At 47.4% G+C, this 19753-nt stretch overlaps 1 protein-coding gene and 1 long non-coding RNA gene across 2 annotated transcripts in view; one reads left to right on the forward strand and one right to left on the reverse strand.

The window, feature by feature from the left end:
- Window positions 1-19753, forward strand: part of EXOC6B (exocyst complex component 6B) — a 412654-nt gene that overhangs the window by 289710 nt on the left and 103191 nt on the right. Inside the window, exons 18-19 of the mRNA XM_083861793.1 lie at window positions 6722-6863; window positions 17263-17336. Coding sequence (XP_083717919.1) covers window positions 6722-6863; window positions 17263-17336 — 216 coding nt within the window. The remainder of the gene's footprint in view (window positions 1-6721; window positions 6864-17262; window positions 17337-19753) is intronic.
- The window catches only part of LOC310909700, a 534801-nt gene that overhangs the window by 49156 nt on the left and 465892 nt on the right, over window positions 1-19753 (reverse strand). The window lies entirely within an intron of this gene.

The following is a 19753-nucleotide window of genomic DNA, read 5'->3' on the forward strand; positions in this document are numbered from 1 at the left end:
TACAAACAACCTTCAGCAGCAGCAGCAGCAGCAGCTTATTAGCGCTGAAATATCATCGGCCGCGCGCTCGTTTGTCTCCTGTCAGCAGCAGCTGCTTATCCAGCAGATTTCCCGCTGTATTCCCGGGGAAACGGCCTGAAATTGATGTTCACAAGCCACGGCTGACTTTATAAGGAGCTGCTGTAACTCGTGGAGCGCAGGGGTGAGGCAGGAAAGGATTAAGTCGGGCCTTATTTATAAGGAGTGAAAGTCGTAAATTCTGGGAGGGTTTTAAATCTCGGTGCCCAAAGGCAGGAGCTGCTGCTCATCCCTGGTGGTACCTTCTGTTCTCTGAGCAGACATTTAACACCGTGATTGAGGCTCCTGTGGCATCTCTGAGTTCTCTGATAATAAATATAAAGAAAAAAAAAAAAAGGGATTCAGGCTTAAAAATTTAAAAAATAAATAATTTCCATATACTTTGGCTTTTCTTTGGATAATAGTGGACCTAAACTGTGAGGCATCTGTGTGTTCTTTGAGAGGAAAAACTGAGTATTTTTAAAAGATTTTTTAGGTGTTCAAACCTCAAGAATAATGGGAATAAAAGGTCGTGTTCTCAGCTGGCCTGAGAGAATTCAGGTTTGGAGTGGGGACAGTGGATGTTTGCACCTGAAACAGTTTTAGGCCTGGTTTAATTCCTGTGTGGAAAAGGCAGAAGGAGGGAAGGTTGAGCCAGAAGCTGCTTTGAGCTTGTTTGGATCCCCTTTGCCATCTCTGCGATAAGTCCTGGGAGAAAATTCCCTTCAGGGACACCCTGAAGTGCCCCTTCCACTCAAAAAACCTCTCAGAGTCGTGGTGCTGCCAAGCCAAATGATGAAATTGCTTTTCCCGTCCCATTTTTCCCAGTTTGGGGCTTAATTATGTGACATTTCATGTCAACTGTTCGCTGTTTTTCACCCTCTCATGGTGTCACTTCTCATTCACTCTCTCCTGACCGGGAATTGGAGCCCAGGGCAGGTGTTGGTCACTCCTCAGGTACCTCCAGGGGTTGATCTGATCCTTGCTTGGGGTATAACAGGGTTGTTCCTCTGAAATTTTGGGTTGTAGGGGCAGAAAAACCTTCCTGGGGTTTTTAATTTGTGTGGTGGGGGAAAGGAGGGAATCCAGTGGGACCTGGACAGGCTGGAGAGGTGGGAATGTTCCCCTGGATAAGGGAAAAGTGCAGGGAATGCTCAGAGTCCCTGAAGGGGAAAACTCCAGGAGAGCTGGAGAGGGACTGGGGCCAAGGGCTGCAGGGACAGGACACAGGGAATGGATCCCACTGGGAAAGGGGACATTGGGCTGGGATCTTGGGCAGGAATTGCTGGGAATGGAATTCCCACATTTGCTGGGGCTGCCCCTGGATCCCTGGGAATGTCCCAGGCCAGGCTGGATCCACCTGGGACAGTGGGAGTTGTCCCTGCACATAGATGGGGTTGGAATGAGATGGGATTTAAGGTCCCTTCCAACCCAAACCATTCCATGGTTCAGCTGTGGGTGAGAACCTCCAAGATTTCTCCAAGAGTTACAACCCTTTGTAAATTCCTGCTGATGTGGAGCGTGAGCTACTCCAGGGAATTTCTCCTGCTCTTCCAGGAAGGGTCAGGAGCCCTTTTCCCTGTCCTCAGCAGAGTCCCAGGGCTCGGCTGCAGATTTCCCATCCTCTGCTTCCAACTGGGACATCTCAGTGCCACATGGAGGGGTTGAGGGCACTTGGAATGTCCAGCTGGAGCAGAGCAGGCTCAGAGGAAACTCGCTGGGATTTGCTCCTCCTGACAGGGACAGGACCTGGGGAATGCCTGGAGCTGTTCCAGGGCAGGGTCAGACTGGATTTTAGGGGAAAGTTCCTCATCCTGAGGGTTCAGGCACTGCTCAGGCTCCCCAGGGATTGAGCACATTCCCAACTCCGCCAGAGCTCCAGGAATGTTCAGACAGCGCTCGCATGGACAGGGTGGGATTTTTGGGGTGTCTGTGCAGGGCTAGAGGTTGGATCCACAATCCTGTGAGTCCCTCCCAACTCAGGCTATTCTCTGATTCTCTCAAAACTCCTCAGCCACAGCAAAAAACTCCAGTGTCTGTTGGAATTAATGAAGAAAAATCGCCGCCGGGCAGCGCCGTACTTCCCGCGGCTTTCGGAGATGAGGAATTGGCACGAGCGGGGTTTTAAATAACCCAGCGTGTCAGGAGAGCACAAACAAATGATGAAAAAGCAAAGAAAAAAAAAAAAAACAAAAAAAAAAAACCCAGAGCTCTGCTAAACTTTATGGTTGCCATGCTTCATCTTCATTTTGGTGCAGGTGTTTGTCGGGAGGTGAGTGATGGACGCGCCGGAGCCTGGGAGCGGCGGCGGGCGGGAGATGGAGCATCCTGTCCTTTTTTTTTAAATAAAAAAAACATTTTTTCCCCCTCCTGCTGAAGATGGATGTGGCTTGAAGATCCAAACCAACTTTGCAGAGCTGGGGAAAATAACCTTTTTCCCAGCAGAGACATCAAAAGTTGCCGTGCCGCGATCACGAAACCGGCGATGCCGAGCTGGAGACGCGGCGTTTAATCCCAGTTTAAACACAGCTTGAAAAGCCCTTGTAAGGGCCGGTGAGAGCTCCTAAGGCACGCCTCGGTGTCAGGAAAGCGTGTTAAGAGCCTTTTGTGAGTGTTTGAGGACATAATCTCCTGCTGGAGCTGTTCTCAGGGCAGCAAAGTGATCCCAAACCTGCCTCGTGGGGTTGCGCACGCAAGGCGTCGGGATCGTTCCCTGCGGTGTCAGCCTGACAAAACCCCGCTCTTGTCCCACAGGATTTCCCCGTTTTTATGGGTTTGGTTCCTCTTGCAGACCCACTGTGGTGTCAGCCTGACAAAACCCCGCTCTTGTCCCAAAGGATTTCCCCGTTTTTATGGGTTTAATTCCACCTGCCATAGAGAGGCTCAGGTTGTGGCTGGGAATGTCCAAGGTCAGGTTGGACAGGGCTTGGAGCAAACCTGGGATGGTGGGAGGAGTCCCTGCCCATGGGATGAGATGGGCTTTAGGGTCCCTTCCTACCCACTCGGTGTCAGGAAAGCGTGTTAAGAGCCTTTTGTGAGTGTTTGAGGACATAATCTCCTGCTGGAGCTGTTCTCAGGGCAGCAAAGTGATCCCAAACCTGCCTCGTGGGGTTGCGCACGCAAGGCGTCGGGATCGTTCCCTGCGGTGTCAGCCTGACAAAACCCCGCTCTTGTCCCACAGGATTTCCCCATTTTTATGGGTTTGGTTCCTCTTGCAGACCCACTGCGGTGTCAGCCTGACAAAACCCCGCTCTTGTCCCACAGGATTTCCCTGTTTTTATGGGTTTGATTCCTCTTGCAGACCCACTGTGGTGTCAGCCTGACAAAACCCCGCTCTTGTCCCACAGGATTTCCCCAATTTTATGGGTTTGGTTCCTCTTGCAGACCCACTGCGGTGTCAGCCTGACAAAACCCTGCTCTTGTCCCACAGGATTTCGTTGTTTTTATGGGTTTGATTCCTCTTGCAGACCCACTGCGGTGTCAGCCTGACAAAACCCCGCTCTTGTCCCACAGGATTTCGTTGTTTTTATGGGTTTGATTCCTCTTGCAGACCCACTGCGGTGTCAGCCTGACAAAACCCTGCTCTTGTCCCACAGGATTTCGTTGTTTTTATGGGTTTGGTTCCTCTTGCAGACCCACTGCGGTGTCAGCCTGACAAAACCCCGCTCTTGTCCCACAGGATTTCCCCATTTTTATGGGTTTGGTTCCTCTTGCAGACCCACTGTGGTGTCAGCCTGACAAAACCCCGCTCTTGTCCCACAGGATTTCCCCATTTTTATGGGTTTGGTTCCTCTTGCAGACCCACTGCGGTGTCAGCCTGACAAAACCCCGCTCTTGTCCCACAGGATTTCCCTGTTTTTATGGGTTTGGTTCCTCTTGCAGACCCACTGTGGTGTCAGCCTGACAAAACCCCGCTCTTGTCCCACAGGATTTTGTTGTTTTTATGGGTTTGATTCCTCTTGCAGACCCACTGTGGTGTCAGCCTGACAAAACCCCGCTCTTGTCCCAAAGGATTTGCCCATTTTTATGAGTTTGGTTCCTCTTGCAGACCCACTGCGGTGTCAGCCTGACAAAACCCCGCTCTTGTCCCACAGGATTTCCCCGTTTTTATGGGTTTGGTTCCTCTTGCAGACCCACTGTGGTGTCAGCCTGACAAAACCCCGCTCTTGTCCCACAGGATTTCCCTGTTTTTATGGGTTTAATTCCACCTGCCATAGAGAGGGTCAGGTTGTGGCTGGGAATGTCCAAGGTCAGGTTGGACAGGGCTTGGAGCAAACGTGGGATAATGGGAGGAGTCCCTGCCCATGAGATGAGATGGGCTTTAGGGTCCCTTCCCACCCACTCGGTGTCAGGAAAGCGTGTTAAGAGCCTTTTGTGAGTGTTTGAGGACATAATCTCCTGCTGGAGCTGTTCTCAGGGCAGCAAAGTGATCCCAAACCTGCCTCGTGGGGTTGCGCACGCAAGGCGTCGGGATCGTTCCCTGCAGTGTCAGCCTGACAAAACCCCGCTCTTGTCCTACAGGATTTCCCCGTTTTTATGGGTTTGGTTCCTCTTGCAGACCCACTGTGGTGTCAGCCTGACAAAACCCCGCTCTTGTCCCACAGGATTTCGTTGTTTTTATGGGTTTGGTTCCTCTTGCAGACCCACTGCGGTGTCAGCCTGACAAAACCCCGCTCTTGTCCCACAGGATTTCCCCGTTTTTATGGGTTTGGTTCCTCTTGCAGACCCACTGCGGTGTCAGCCTGACAAAACCCCGCTCTTGTCCCACAGGATTTCCCCGTTTTTATGGGTTTGATTCCAGCTGCCACAGAGAGGCTCAGGTTGTGGCTGGGAATGTCCAAGGTCAGGTTGGACAGGGCTTGGAGCAAACGTGGGATAATGGGAGGAGTCCCTGCCCATGGGATGAGATGGGCTTTAGGGTCCCTTCCCACCCAAACATTCCATGATTCCCTGATAAATCCATGGGATGTTGTCTTGGCTGCGTTAGGACACAATGAGAACACTTTGAGCTCTGAGCACCCCAAAGCTCTCCTGGACTGGAGCTTCTCCCAGCTCCCATCAAGACTTAACCCTTCCCTCAGCCATGGGCACTTCCAGAGAGGATTCCCTTGGAGGAAGGGAGTTGTGACCTTGAGCACTGTGGGAAGATCCATCACAGATGGGACACTCTGAGGAGGTTTGGCTGGGCTGGGGAGGTTTTCTGGTGGCTTTAACTGAGGAATTTGGGCTGGTCTAGAGAAGTTTTGTGGTGGTGGCATTAACTGAAGAGGTTTGGGCTGGTCTAGAGGAGTTTTCTGGTGGCTTTAACTGAGGAGGTTTGGCTGCTCTGGAGCAGTTCTCTGGTGGCTTTACCTTGGGGGCTGAGCTGGAGAAGTTCTCTGGTGGCTTTAATTGAGGAGGTTGTGCTGGAGAAGTTCTCTAGTGGCTTTGACTGAGGAGGTTTGGGCTGGTCTAGAGAAGTTCTCTGGCTTTAACTAAGGAGGTTTGGCTGAGCTGGAGAAGTTCTCTGGTGGCTTTCACTGAGAAGGTTGTGCTGGAGAAGTTCTCTGGTGGTTTTAACCAAGGACATTGGGCTGCTCTGGAGAAGTTCTCTGGTGGCTTTGACTGAGGAGGTTTGGCTGCTCTGGAGCAGTTCTGTGGTGGCTTCGCCGCCGGGGCTGCTCTGTACAAGTTCTCTGGTGGCCTTGACTGAGAAGGTTTGGCTGCTCTGGAGCAGTTCTCTGGTGGCTTTACCCCGGGGGCTGCTCTGTAGAAGTTCTGGGGTGTCTTTACCTCGGGGGCTGCTCTGTAGAAGTTCTCTGGTGGCTTTGACTGAGAAGATTGGGCTGCTCTGTAGAAGTTCTATGGTGGCTGTAACTGAGGAGGTTTGGCTGCTCTGGAGAAGTTCTCTGGTGGCTTTGACTGGGGAGGTTTGGGCTGGTTTAGAGAAGTTCTCTGGCTTTAACTAAGGAGGTTTGGCTGAGCTGGAGAAGTTCTCTGGTGGCTTCACTGTGGGGGCTGCTCTGCTCTGTACAAGTTCTCTGGTGGCCTTGACTGAGGAGGTTTGGCTGCTCTGGAGCAGTTCTCTGGTGGCTTCACCACCAGTGCTGCTCTGTAGAAGTTCTCCAGTGGCTTTACCTCGGGGGCTTCTCTGGAGCAGTTCTGGGGTGTCTTTACCTTGGGGGCTGCTCTGCAGAAGTTCTCTGGTGGCTTTGACTGAGAAGATTGGGCTGCTCTGTAGAAGTTCCCTGGTGGCTGTAACTGAGGAGGGTTGGCTGGGCTGGAGCAGTTCTCTGGTGGCTGTAAGGCTGTAACTGAGAAGGTTTGGCTGCTCTGGAGCAGTTCTCTGGTGGCTTTACCCCGAGGGCTGCTCTGTAGAAGTTCTGGGGTGGCTTTACCTCGGGGGCTGCTCTGGAGAAGTTCTCTGGTGCTTTGACTGAGGAGGTTTGGCTGCTCTGGAGCAGTTCTCTGGTGGCTTTACCCCGGGGGCTGCTCTGGAGCAGTTCTGTGGTGGCTTTGACTGAGAAGGTTTGGCTGGAGAAGTTCTCTGGTGGCTTTGACTGAGAAGGTTTGGCTGGGCTGCAGCAGTTCTCTGGTGGCTTCACTGCTGGGGCTGGTCTGCTCTGCAGAAGCCCCCGGTGCCCTCGTGCGCCGTGTCGCTGACGCGTGTCCGTCTGTCCCGCAGGGGAAGGTGGCCCAGACCGCCTGCATGTCGGCCTGCAAACACCTGTCCACGTCGCTGCTGCAGCTGCTGCTGGAGGCCGAGGTGAGGCAGCTGACGCTGGGGGCCCTGCACCAGTTCAACCTGGACGTGGAGGAGTGCGAACGTAAGAGCCCCACCCTTCCTTGGGTTTTTGGGAAAGATTTAAATCCAAGTGTGTCTCTCTATAGGATAAATCCATACAAGCATCAGAAATGTGAGAATTAAATTAAATTAAAATTTTATGGAAAATTAAAGTATATAGATTTATGTATCCGGGCATAAAGTAAAAATGGAAGGTTGGTTTTAATGGAAAGTGAAGGAGCTGGTGAGGAAAGGGAAGGTGTAAAGAGTGATTTAAAGTTATATATATTTATATATATATATAAATATATATATATATAATTATTATATATAAAGTTTAGGTAGCATGGAATGGTTAGTTAAATTCTGGTCCTGACAAAGGTAATGAAGTCTTGTTAAATAGAATGAATAAAGAAAATATATAAAATAAATATAATGTATAATGTATAATGCATAATGCATAATGTATTATATATCATATATTATATATTATATATTATAATTATATATTGTATATTATATATTATATATTATATATTATATATTATATATTATATATTATAATTATATATTATATATATTATATTATATATAATATATTTATATATGTATATATTTATATATGTATATATTTTATATACATATATACATATTTTATATACATACATATATGCATACATATATATGTGTATATATTTTATATATACACATATATATGTGTGTATATATATGTGTATATATACATATATATACATACATATATATGTGTATATATTTTATATAATATATTATATAAATATATTTATTATATAAATATATGATACTTTATGTAAATAATATAAATATAATAATATAATACGAACATATAATTATATATAAAAATTATATATTAAAATATTATAATAATTTAATAATAATCTTTATATAACATATAGTATATAAATATATATATTATATATAAAATAAAGAAAGAAAAATAAAATGAAATGCACATAGGGTTTGTATAAGAATTTATGTTTGCCTTCGTACATAAATTTTAACTTAAATCCAACACTATTGTAAAAAAATTCATGTAAGTGCCTAAATTAACTAAAAATAGAATAAAAATGCACTACTTTAGGAACACACACACACAGGACTCACAAAATCACCAATACCTATTATTATTATACTACTATATATTATATATTATATATTATTAGTTTATAAACTCAAAAGAATTATTATATATAAGCCAATTATTATATTTAACCCAATTATTATATTTTAATATATATTTTATATATATAAAATACTTATATGTATATATTATATGGCCCACACGTGAAATGACTTTGGCCCACGAGTTTTGAGGGTGGAAGATCTTTGTTTATAAAATTAGTTATTTGTTGACCAGACTGGAGAAAATTAAGAAAATGTTTTAATCAAAGTTACTACAGGGTATAAACCCAAAAGAATTATTAGTGCTTCACATAAAATTATGTGTGACATTAAGGAATTTTAATAAAAAATTATATTTATAAATATATGTATATATTAATATATACATATTATACTGTACATACACATATATAGTATATATTATATATACATATATATTATATATACATATATATTATACTATACATATATATAATATATATATTATCTGTATATTGCTATACACATATTATATTATATTATATTATATTATATTATATTATATTATATTATATATATATGAATACAGATATTTATATTTATATTTATATTTATATTTATATTTATATTTATATTTATTTAGACTGGAAAAATAAATGGGATAAGTTAGGAATCAAGAAAATTAATTTCAGTTTGCAAGGTTTGGGGGTTTATTCTTGGGGTTTTTTTTGGTGATTTTTTAAAGCTTTTTTTTTTACCTGGAATCACAAGTGTGAATCTCAACATCCTCACAGCACCAGTTTGGAGCCTCTTCCTCCATCCTCTTCCTCCCCTCCAAAATTCCCAAACCTTGCCCAATCCAGCAGTTTTATCTTGCATTTATCACAATAAAATAGGATTTTATGGCTGTTTGGGACACTTCCAGTGAGTGCCATGAATGAGGCTGAAAGGTTTTTATGCTGGAGTTTATTAAGGTTTTGTTTGTGAATGCTGAAGAGATAATCTGGTTAAAGGAGAGGTGAGGTGAATTAGGGAAATTATTTAATTGTGTGTCAGGCATAGTTTGAAGGTGATGAAAATAATTTTCTTTTTTTCTTGTCTCCCAGAAAATCCATAATCCAAGATTTAACAATGCAATGAGATTTTTTTTAATTCCTACATGCCCTGCTCTGCTCTTTTTGAACTGATAAATCTATATAAAAACATATATTTTGATAAATATATAATTTTTTCATCTCTCCTCTACCTCAGACATAGCAGGAATCAAATGTAAAAAAACAGATTTGGGGGTGACAGGCAAAAAAATCCCAAAGAAACGGGGCTGTTCTCACTCTAGGAAGTGTTTCCCATCCCCATAACGGGATCCAGCAGTGGCTGAGGAGTTTTCACAATCCTCAGCTCATAAAACCAGCAATTCCCAAAATCATCCCCAAAGCCTTTCAGCTGCTGCTTTATGGGAAATGAAAAGCGCCCTAAAAAATGTACATTTCAAATCCCATTAAATGTCCTATTTTTAGTCAGTCCCCTCTCCTGGGGATCAGCCAGACACACACCCAGATGTCTCTGCTGGCTCAAGGAATTCTCCATCCCAACAGATTTTCCCAAAAATCCCACGTGGATCCTTATCCACCTCCTCCTTATCTGGGAATTCCTCACGTGGAAATTCTGGGATTTGGGGGAAATATCAGGGTTTATCCACAATGCTGGAGCCATCCTCTCCCTTGGCATGATCCCAAGGAATTCCAGGTGTTTTTCTGAGCTTTGATCCATCAGGGATTGGAGTTTGTGATCCCTGACTGGTGTCTGTCCTGCAGGAAAAAAATGGGAATTTGGGGGGAAAAAAAAATGGGAATATTGCAGTGGAGAGATGGGAAGGTTTATGCAGGACAGATCAGGAGAGGAATGTCCAACCCACAGGTGTTGAAATTATGATTTGCCTCAGGTCCTGGGGGCAGAATTGGGGTCAGAATTGGGCAACTCCCAACAAGAGAGACCCTGGAGGGGCTGGAGAGTGTCCAGGGAAGGGAAAGGAGATGGGAAAGGGAATGGAGAATTCCTGAGGAGCTGGGAAAGGGAATGGAGAATTCCTGAGGAGATGGGAAAGGGAATGGAGAATTCCTGAGAGAGATGGGAAAGGGATGGAGAATTCCTGAGGAGATGGGAAAGGGAATGGAGAATTCCTGAGGGAGCTGGGAAAGGGAATGGAGAATTCCTGAGGAGATGGGAAAGGGAATGGAGAATTCCTGAGGAGATGGGAAAGGGAATGGAGAATTCCTGAGGAGATGGAAAGGGAATGGAGAATTCCTGAAGGAGCTGGAAAGGGAATGGAGAATTCCTGAGGAGATGGGAAAGGGAATGGAGAATTCCTGAGGGAGCTGGGAAAGGGAATGGAGAATTCCTGAAGGAGCTGGAAAGGGAATGGAGAATTCCTGAGGAGATGGGAAAGGGAATGGAGAATTCCTGAGGAGCTGGGAAAGGGAATGGAGAATTCCTGAGGGAGATGGGAAAGGGAATGGAGAATTCCTGAGGGAGGTGGGAAAGGGAATGGAGAATTCCTGAGGGAGATGGGAAAGGGAATGGAGAATTCCTGAGGAGATGGGAAAGGGAATGGAGAATTCCTGAGGGAGCTGGGAAAGGGAATGGAGAATTCCTGAGGAGATGGGAAAGGGCTGGAGAATTCCTGAGGAGATGGGAAAGGGAATGGAGAATTCCTGAGGGAGCTGGAAAGGGAATGGAGAATTCCTGAGGGAGCTGGGAAAGGGAATGGAGAATTCCTGAAGGAGCTGGGAAGGGGCTGAGCCTGGAGAAAAGGAGGCTCAGAGGGGACCCTGTGGCTCTGCACAAATCCCTGCCAGGAGGGATTTGGGATCTGCTCCCAGGGAACAGGGACAGGACACAGGCAATGGCTTCCCACTGCCAGAGGACAGGGATGGGTGGGATATTGGGAAGGAATTCCTGCCCCTGGGGGTGATGAGACCCTGGCACAGGTGGCCCAGAGAAGCCCCTGGATCCCTGGAAGGCCAAGTTGGACCCCCAAACCTGGCCTTGGACACTTCCAGGGGTGGAGATTCCACAACCTCTTGAGCTGATGGTGGGATGGGCACAGTTCACATTTTCTGGTGTTGGTATTTAATGATCTGAGAACTTCACACCTGCCAGGACACGCCCACTGTGCTCCAGAGGTGTGGGAACCTCTGGAGATCCATGACCCGACTCTCAAGCCAATCCTATGGATTCTGTTCCAAATTTCCTGGCTCACATCTCCTACATCCTTCTAAACAGCTTCTTCTTCTTCAGCTTGAAAAACATCTCATGGTGAACCCCTGAGGGGTCCCTCCCTGGGCTGTGGGTGCTCCCAGCCCTGCCAGTGTCCCATGACAGGGACCACTCCTTCCAACAGCACTCCAGGCCCATCTTTGTTCCATCAGAGGAACGATTGATGGGGAGGGAGAGGACTTTTTCTTTAATCTGACCCAGTTCAGAGCGTTTTGGGTGGCTCCTCCCTCTTCCCACAGCTCTCTAAAATTACCCAGATGGGTAAAATTACCCAGCTCTGAGAGTTTGGGCTGTAATGGGGAACAGCTTCGGAGCAGGGTTGTGTGGGAACGGTGTGGGAGAAGCTCAATATGGGAACTGGGTGAAGGAGAAGCTCAGTGTGGGGTTGGGATCTTCTCTCTGCTCCTCTTGCCTCAATTCCTGCCCAACATTTCTCCCTTTTCCCCACCCGTGAGCTTCTCCAGAGTCCACGCGTGGATTTGGTCTTCAGCCCAGCGTCCTCAAGGTGTCACTTTGAGGAGCTGGAGGTCCCATCACTTGGCTTTTCTAGAGCAGCCTTTCAAGGCTTTATTCCAGGAGGTCCCATCAGTTGGCTTTTCTAGGACAGCTTTCCAAGGCTTTATCCACTTGGCTTTTCCACTATGGCCTTCCAAGGCTTTGTCCCACAAAGTCCCATCACTTGGCTTTCCAAGGCTTTATTCCAGGAGTTCCCATCACTTGACCTTTCTAGGACAGCCTTTCAAGGTTTAATCCTCTTGGCTTTTCTAGGACAGCCTTCCAAGGCTTTATCCCACAAAGTCCCATCACTTGACCTTTCTAGGACAGCCTTTCAAGGCTTTATTCACTTGGCTTTTCCATGATGGCCTTCCAAGGTTTTATCCCACAAAGTCCCATTACTTGACATTTCTAGGACAGCTTTTCAAGGTTTTATCCTCTTGGCTTTCCTAGGACAGCCTTCCAAGGCCTTATCCCAGGAGGTCCCATCACTTGGCTTTTCTAGGACCGTCTTCCAAGGCTTTATCTACAAAGTCCCATCACCTTTCTAGGTTTTCCTAGCCTTTCAAGGTTTTGTCCTCTTGGCTTTCCTAGGACAGCCTTCCAAGGCCTTATCCCAGGAGGTCCCATCAGTTGGCTTTTCTAGGACAGCTTTCCAAGGCTTTATCCCACAAATCTCATCACTTGGCCTTCCAAGGCTTTATCCCACAAAGTCCCATCACTTTGACTTTCTAGGACAGCCTTCCAAGGCTTTATCCCAGGAGTTCCCATCACTTGGCTTTTCTAGGACGGCCTTCCAAGGCTTTACCCAAGGAAGATGACCTCAAGATCTCCATCCTTCCTTGAGGAATCCTGAGATGGTCAATTCCCCAAATCTTACCAGCAGATTGGTCCTCGTTCCCTTCCCTGAGAGCTGCTTCAGCCTCCATCTCAGAGGTGCCATCACGAATCCCGTGTGATTCAGAGGAATTCTTGCCCTCAGATGATGTTTTTGAGGGATGAAATCACCGCCTGGGTCCATTTTTTACCGCTCAATCCTGCAGGGCCCCGTCCCCGCGTGCGCAGCCGCGCCGGGGGCACGGGGAGATCCCCCCGTTGGCTGTAATTAATTAATTTACAGTGGATGTCTCTTTTTCTGCCGCGCCTTTGAACTCTTTATTCTTTTATCCATTGTAAAGGGCTTAACGGTTCCTGTTCCTTGATTCTTTCATCACTGAAATGTTTTGGAAGAGAGGTTGGAGTCCCCCCCCTCCCCTGTGACCTGCCCTGGGTGGCCCAAGCCTGTAGACCTTGCAAAGACATTACTTTTTTGGCCTGAACACAAACCCCTCAAACCTTTAGCCTGGCTAAATGCTTTGTACAAACAGCCGCATACTGATCCGCTCTATTCTCCGGTGATTTTCTGCTCAAGGGGCTGCTCTGTAGGTTGCTTGCTATGTTTGCCACTTGCCTTGGCCCTGAAGACACGACAATGAAGGGACCCGACAGTACCGAGGCCAACGCTGCGCTGGGTCGTTCCGAGAAAATCGTTCCCGAAATCTGCTTGAAGGGATTAAACCCGAGAAGAACTGGCTGTGTCTCTCTCCCCCTCTCTAAAGCCTCCGCTCTCCTCTTTTGTTTCTCCTCTTTTTTTTTTTTGCCCCCGAGATTTTTGTTTGTTCCTCCCCTGCAGAAAGAGCTGGTGGCATTGGTATGGAAAGTGTGAGTTGTGATGACGGGAGGTGCGGCATTGCTTTCATTCCTCCTGCAGCTTTTCCCCGAGTGTCTGGGGCTGAATTCCTGTTCTCCTTTCTCCTGGGATATGAAAAAAAACATCAGCTCCTACATCGTGTCCTCTTGGACACAACAGAAAAAATAAAAATATCAGCTCCCACATTACTTCTTCCAGAACACAAATAATATCTTAAATCATTTCTTCTGGGACACACACAATATCAGCCTGGATGTCATTTCACTTCCTGGATTTCCATCATAGAATCCCAGAATTGCAAAATTCGGGTTGGAAAGGACCTTCAAGACCATCTTGTTCCAGCCATGGGCGGCCACGCCTTGCTCTAGAAGGTTCTAGAGCTTTGTCAGGGTGTTGATGAATCTTTTGATGAGAATTGCTGGTCAATTAAGTGTTGGCTCAATGTGTGACCATCCTAAATGTCATCCCATAACTCTCCCAGGAATCTTCCTTAGGAATCACAGATTGGCTTGGGATGGAAGGGACATTAAAGACCATCTCGTTCCAGCCATGGGCAGGGTCACCTTTCTCTAGAAGGTTCCAGAACATTGTTAATTCAGTATTTTGATGAAAATTGCAGCTTAAATCAGTGTTGTCTCCATGTGCGACCATCCTAAGTTTTTGAAGGGCAGTGTCACTCCATAACTCCCCCAACTTTCCTCCAGAAGGTTCCTTAGGAATCATTGATTGCTTTGGGATGGAAAAGACCCTAAAAATCCTGTTCCAACCCCTCCATGGGCAGAGAACTGTGAGAAGAGACATGGGCAGAGTCAGCTAAAGGTGAACTGCTGGGGATTAAATATCTCTTAGGATGAAGTCTGACTTGGGATAAAATCTGTTTTGGGATGAAATCTCTCTAGGGACAAAGTCTGACTTGGGATAAAATCTGTTTTGGGGATGAAAATCTGCCTTGGGATGAAAATCTGCCTTGGAATGGAATCTGTCTTGGGTTGCTCACAAGCAGCTGACAGTGGTGATAAATTCACCAGCCTTGTGAGAACATTCACAATCACAGGCATTTTTTCTCATGAGGATTCGAAGTTCATGCTTTGGGGAAGATCTTAAATTTCCCAACTCCGTGTGTGCTCCCGAATAGATGCTGAACAGCTGTGAGGCCCTTGATCCAAAATAGAAACTCGCTTCCCTCGCAGCCCTTCCAGGGTTTCTTTTCCAGGATTTCTCCGAATGTAATCAGGAACATGAGGTGACCCCATCCTTGGAGGGCAGGGCATCATGGTTGGGTTCCTCAATTTAGGGACATCTCTGCCCCTGAGCCACCCAGGGGACTTTCAGCTCTTGAGGAGGTGTTCAGGCACCATTCCTCACTTCTAAATATTTTTATTTTCTCAGGTATTGCTCTTTTCCAAAGCGGGGTGTTTCGGGATTGATGTGGCTTTCGGGATAATTGTTCCAGATGGGACAGTGGGGTGTAGAGGGCTTGTGTAAAGATGATTTATCCTTTGCAGATCAGAGTCAGAGAGTTTGGGTTGATCCTCCCTCCCTGCTGGCTCGGGCGAGCTGCAGTCAAGTTTTATAGCAAACCTACATTAAAATGCCTCTGCAGTTAGGATTAATTAAAGCAGTTTTTGAGGGGCACATGTGAAGTCACTTTGGGCTCTTTGCAGCAGGAATATTGCGGGATTGGTCAGTGGAACTGGCTGGAGCCGGGCAGCTCCAATCTCAAGGAGCCGTGCAATGGTTTGGGTGGGAAGGGACCTTAAAGATCATTCAGGCCTGTGTTTAGTCATGGGCAGGGACACTTCCCACCATCCCAGGGTGCTCCAAGCCCCATCCAGCCCAGCCTTGGACACTTCCAGGGATTCCAGAGGCAGCCACAGCTTTTCTGGACACCCTTTCCCCACCTTCAGAGGGAAGAACTTCCTCCTGTTCATCCCTCCCCACAATCCCATCCCGTGCAAAACTCCACGACCACGGATGATCCCTGCTCTCTTTGGTTTGTGCTTTTCCTATCCAAAATCCAAATGCGAGCAGCCACGATCCGTAGTTTTCTCTTTTTATGTTTTTATTACTCCTCTCGACTCGTAACTTCAGATGAGAGCAATGATTTCCCAGCCGTGTTCTCTCTCTGGTCCTGCGGCGCTTTTGTCACTTGAGCGATCACCGCCAAGATGAGCGATGGCTTCAATCTCAAAGCTCTTCTGGCATCTGAGACTATTAAAAAAATCAGAGTCTGAGGAGTGTCCCCCGTGCCCCTGGAGGTGCCTGTGTCTGGCTTGAAGGATGTTCTCCATCCCGAGGTTTTAATGGAAGGGTGGAGCGAGGGAGCTGATTGATAACCCTGCTTTGCTTCCCCGAAACGAGGCGGGTTGAGGGACGGGGCTGAGTCCTGGTGTTTCACTCATTAATCTCTCCTTGTTAGAGCCGAGGGGCTGCTCTGTGATTGGGCTGCTCTAGGAGAGCTTTGGGAAATGGGAATGTGGTGATTTATGTTCCCGATTTTGTGGCGTTGGCCTGGAAATAGGAAAACTTTTGGGAGGACGAGTGTTGAAGGCGAAGAGGCCACCTGACATGAAATCGTTTTGTCCATTGGTACCTCTGATTATCCATGGAGACAAAAAGCAAAATCCTCCTAATCCTCATCTTTGTGGAGCTTTAGGAGCTGTTGGAGGATTCCTGTAGAGTAAAAACTGGGATACATAGACAATAATCTGGATAAACTAAAAAAAATCTTGATTTGATGCGTATTTTCCCTCCTTTCTCCCTTTTTGGGCTTCACCCCAAGAAAACATTTCATTCCTCCAGCACCCCCAGTGCCTGCAGGAGCCACACAACCCCAGGCAGATGCTCCCCCTCGAGCCTTTGGTGTTGTTGAGCTCACAAACCAGGTCCCCTCAGCTCAGGGAGGAGAGCAGAGATGAAGCTGTAACTGCAGAGGGTGAAAATGAAGTGAAGTTGGGCAGAACCAACCTCAAAAGACGCCCTCACGAGCGTTCCCAAGGAAAAAGCTGCTAAATGCCATGGAAGAACCAAGATCCTCTAACACGGACCCATTCAAGCCCCTTCAGCAGTTTTTAGGTTTAAAGACTGGATTAGGAGGGATAAAAAAAAAAATAAAACATGAACGACCCAAGTATGGAATTTTGGCCAGATTAGCCTGGAAGGAGATAAAATGTGGCCTCGGAAATATTCTCTTGGCTCGGGAAGCCAACGTTATTCAGTTGTCAGATGTCTTCATCCTCCAGAAATAAAAATGCCACCCAACGGCCGGCGGGTCTCCGCCTTTGGGCTGACCAAGAGGCGCCATCACCAGATCATGCAAATAATCTGCCGCCCGATAATTGATGACCGGGCCGGGCATATTTTTTTGATGAATGCTCGTGGAGCCTGGTGACAGGCGTGAAATTAGAAAATTCCTTCAGCGCCCTAAAATATAAATAGCTTTCGGAACTGAAAAGAGTTTCACAGCTGAAGATTTTATTGTGTCGAGAGGAAAAACTTTTCCACCCCCCCATCCACCCCCCCCCACCCCAGGCTTTTCTTCTGGGCAGAGTTGTTTGTCCGTTCACAAAACAAATACTCTGAAGCCCCAGCGCGGCTCATGGGAATAAATTTCAGGTCGAATTAGTACAGTTTCCTTGCTGTCAGGACGGTGGAATTAATGGTGTTTTGATGACACGAATTTTGAAGGGCGAACAAAGACGCTGAAGGGAGGGAGACATGACTCCTTAGAAGCGCGGTCCTCCTCTCCCCCAGCCTCTCTTGTCTTCCCTGTCATCCGTCTGCCAATCTCCCTGTCCATGGTTAGTTAAAGGCGCTTTTTATCCTCTTTTCTTTCCCACAGAGTTTGCCAGATCCGGCCCAGTGCCTGGGTTCCAAGGGGACACGCTGCAGTTGGCCTTCATCGACTTGAGACAAGTAAGTCTTTGTGTTTTTGTTTTTTGTTTTGCTTTTAAGATGTGTGACTGAAGACCATCAGGTCTTAAGGGAAGGGGAGAGGAGGGGAAACGGCGTCAGTGATTTACACCAGAGACCTATATTTCCCCCCCTCCTCCTCCTCCTCCTCGAAGCCACCTCCTCGCCCGGCGCTCCTGGAGATGGTGGAGGTGAAAAGGGCCTGGTGGAAGGGGGCGAGGAAGAAAGCCAGGCCTGACCCTGGCCAACGGGGCCATTGTGCTGCCCTTGGCTTCTGCGGCGGAGGGAGCGCGGCGAGCTCCGAGCAGGTGCTGGGAACAGAGGGAGCAGTGATGCAGAGCCCGCCCGTCCGTCTCAGGGACTTTTGTTTGTTCCCAGAGAATGCCCCATCAAGGCCTTTGAGAGGGATTTGCATTCCCCTGCGTCCGTGTCCCCTCTCTGTGTCACAGTGTCACCCCCTCCCATCCCCGGTCCCCTCTTCCACGGGTCAGGAATGACAAAGTTGGCTCTTGGGGACGATGGTTGGGGAAGGCTCAACCCATCGGTGGCCACCTCTGGAGGGGGCACCGCGTTGGAAGCCAAGTTGACCGTAGCAGGTACTGGAGGCCTTTGTGGGGCTTGGCAGCCAATTTTGGGAAAAGGGCCATTCTGGGGGAGTCATTTGTGTTGGGGAGAAATGGGCATTATTGATACACCAGGCCGGGGAGGGGGGGAAAAGTGAGGTGGTCCTGTCATCTCTTGGCACCGAAGATGGATGGGTTGGAGAGAAAAGTCTGAATGAAGTAAGGCTCAATGACTGATGCTTCTCTCCTATTAAAACAATCTTTTTTTGTCCCTTAAACCCCCCTGGCTTTGTCCCTGCTGCCATCATGATGCAGTGCCTCTTGTCCGCGGGGTTGACGTCGTTTGCATTCTGAGAAACTTTCGGGTGCCCGGGGTATTTTCTTCCATCCGCATAATCCCTTGTATCGATGATCTTTTTTGCACCTCCGATTCGTGCTGGAGCTGCTTTTCAACCCGCCAGGGTTTTGAGAACCTCCTCAGAATCCAATTGATGCGCGGGGGAGCCATCCGTCATCCCACGACACTTGTGTTAACTTTAATAACATCGGGGACGCCGCTTTCCAGGCCAGGAAATGCCAAATTTGTTTTCCAGAACGGTCCCAGGCAGTTCCATGGGAGAGGTGTGTGTTATCACCGGGATGTGTTGACGTTTTTATCATCATTAGCTCCTTGGCACTTTATTGACCGTGGTGTGAGGGGATGTGGAGGCTTTGGGGCTTTTCCAAGCACCAGGATGGGATTTTTTTTGGGGGAGGAAGATGGGGATCTTGGAAGAGTGAAAGGCTTGGAAATGGCTCAGCAGTGAAAATGTTTGTGTGGTTCTTGAGTGGCCAAAGGGATCCAGCTCAGGTGAGGAGGAGGAGGAACAGGAGTCTCCTTAATTCTTCCTCCTTTGTCCAATGGGTGTCTGAACGTGGAAGTTTCATCTTTGTTTCGGGAGGTGCTCCCCAGTTTTGTTCTTCCATTTAAAACCAGCAGCAGCTCTGAATCTCCAGGCCAGGTTGGACAAGGATTGGAGCACCCTGGGACACAGTGGGAGGTGTCCCTGGCCATGGCAGGGGCTGGGACTGGATGATCTTCAAGATCCCAAACCATTCCAGGGTTGTGAATATCCAAGGAGAAAGGGCAGGTGAGGATGGGAAGTCCTGGATCTCCTGGGTGATAAATGATGAGGGGAAAAAAACGAGATGAGAGAGATGACCCATCCCTGACTTACCCAGCAGCATGGAAAGATGGGGCAGTTCCCACTCCCTGGTCCTGTCCATGACCTGAAATGTTGGAATAATGTGTCACCAGAGTCCATCCAAGCAGGACTCTGTGGCACTTCCAGCATTCCCAGCACTCCCTGTTGGGCTGCAGAGCTGGGAAGGGCTGGATGAAGATCTTGGGTCATTCCTCGACTCGTCTTGACGTTTTTTATTTCTGGACTCGGCATTCTTTGTCTTTTATGTCATGAAATTGAACTGAAACGGAGTAGATGAAATGGGATATTGGGGAGGAATTCCTGGCTGGGAGGGTGGGGAGGGATTGGGATGGAATTCCCAGATTTGCTGTGGCTGCTCCTGGATCCCTGGAATTGCCCAAGGCCAGGCTGGATCCACCTGGGATGGTGGAAGGTGTCCCTGTCCATGGCAGGGGGTGGAATTGGATGGGATTTAAGGTCCCTTCCAACTCAAACCATTCCCTGATTCTGTGAAATGTCACCATTATTTAAATTAGATTTAGATGGAATGGACCTGGCTGGGGGAAGGAGGGAGGAAGAAATGACTGGGTAAAAAATTCTCCAAAGTAGAGAAATTAAAGAGATTTAATTTTGAAAAAATTTCACTAGGAGCTGTTAGAGAAAATTTGTAAAT

This window comes from Zosterops lateralis, assembly GCF_965231275.1.
Source record: "Zosterops lateralis genome assembly, chromosome: 5".
NCBI classification, from domain to species: Eukaryota; Metazoa; Chordata; class Aves; order Passeriformes; family Zosteropidae; genus Zosterops; species Zosterops lateralis.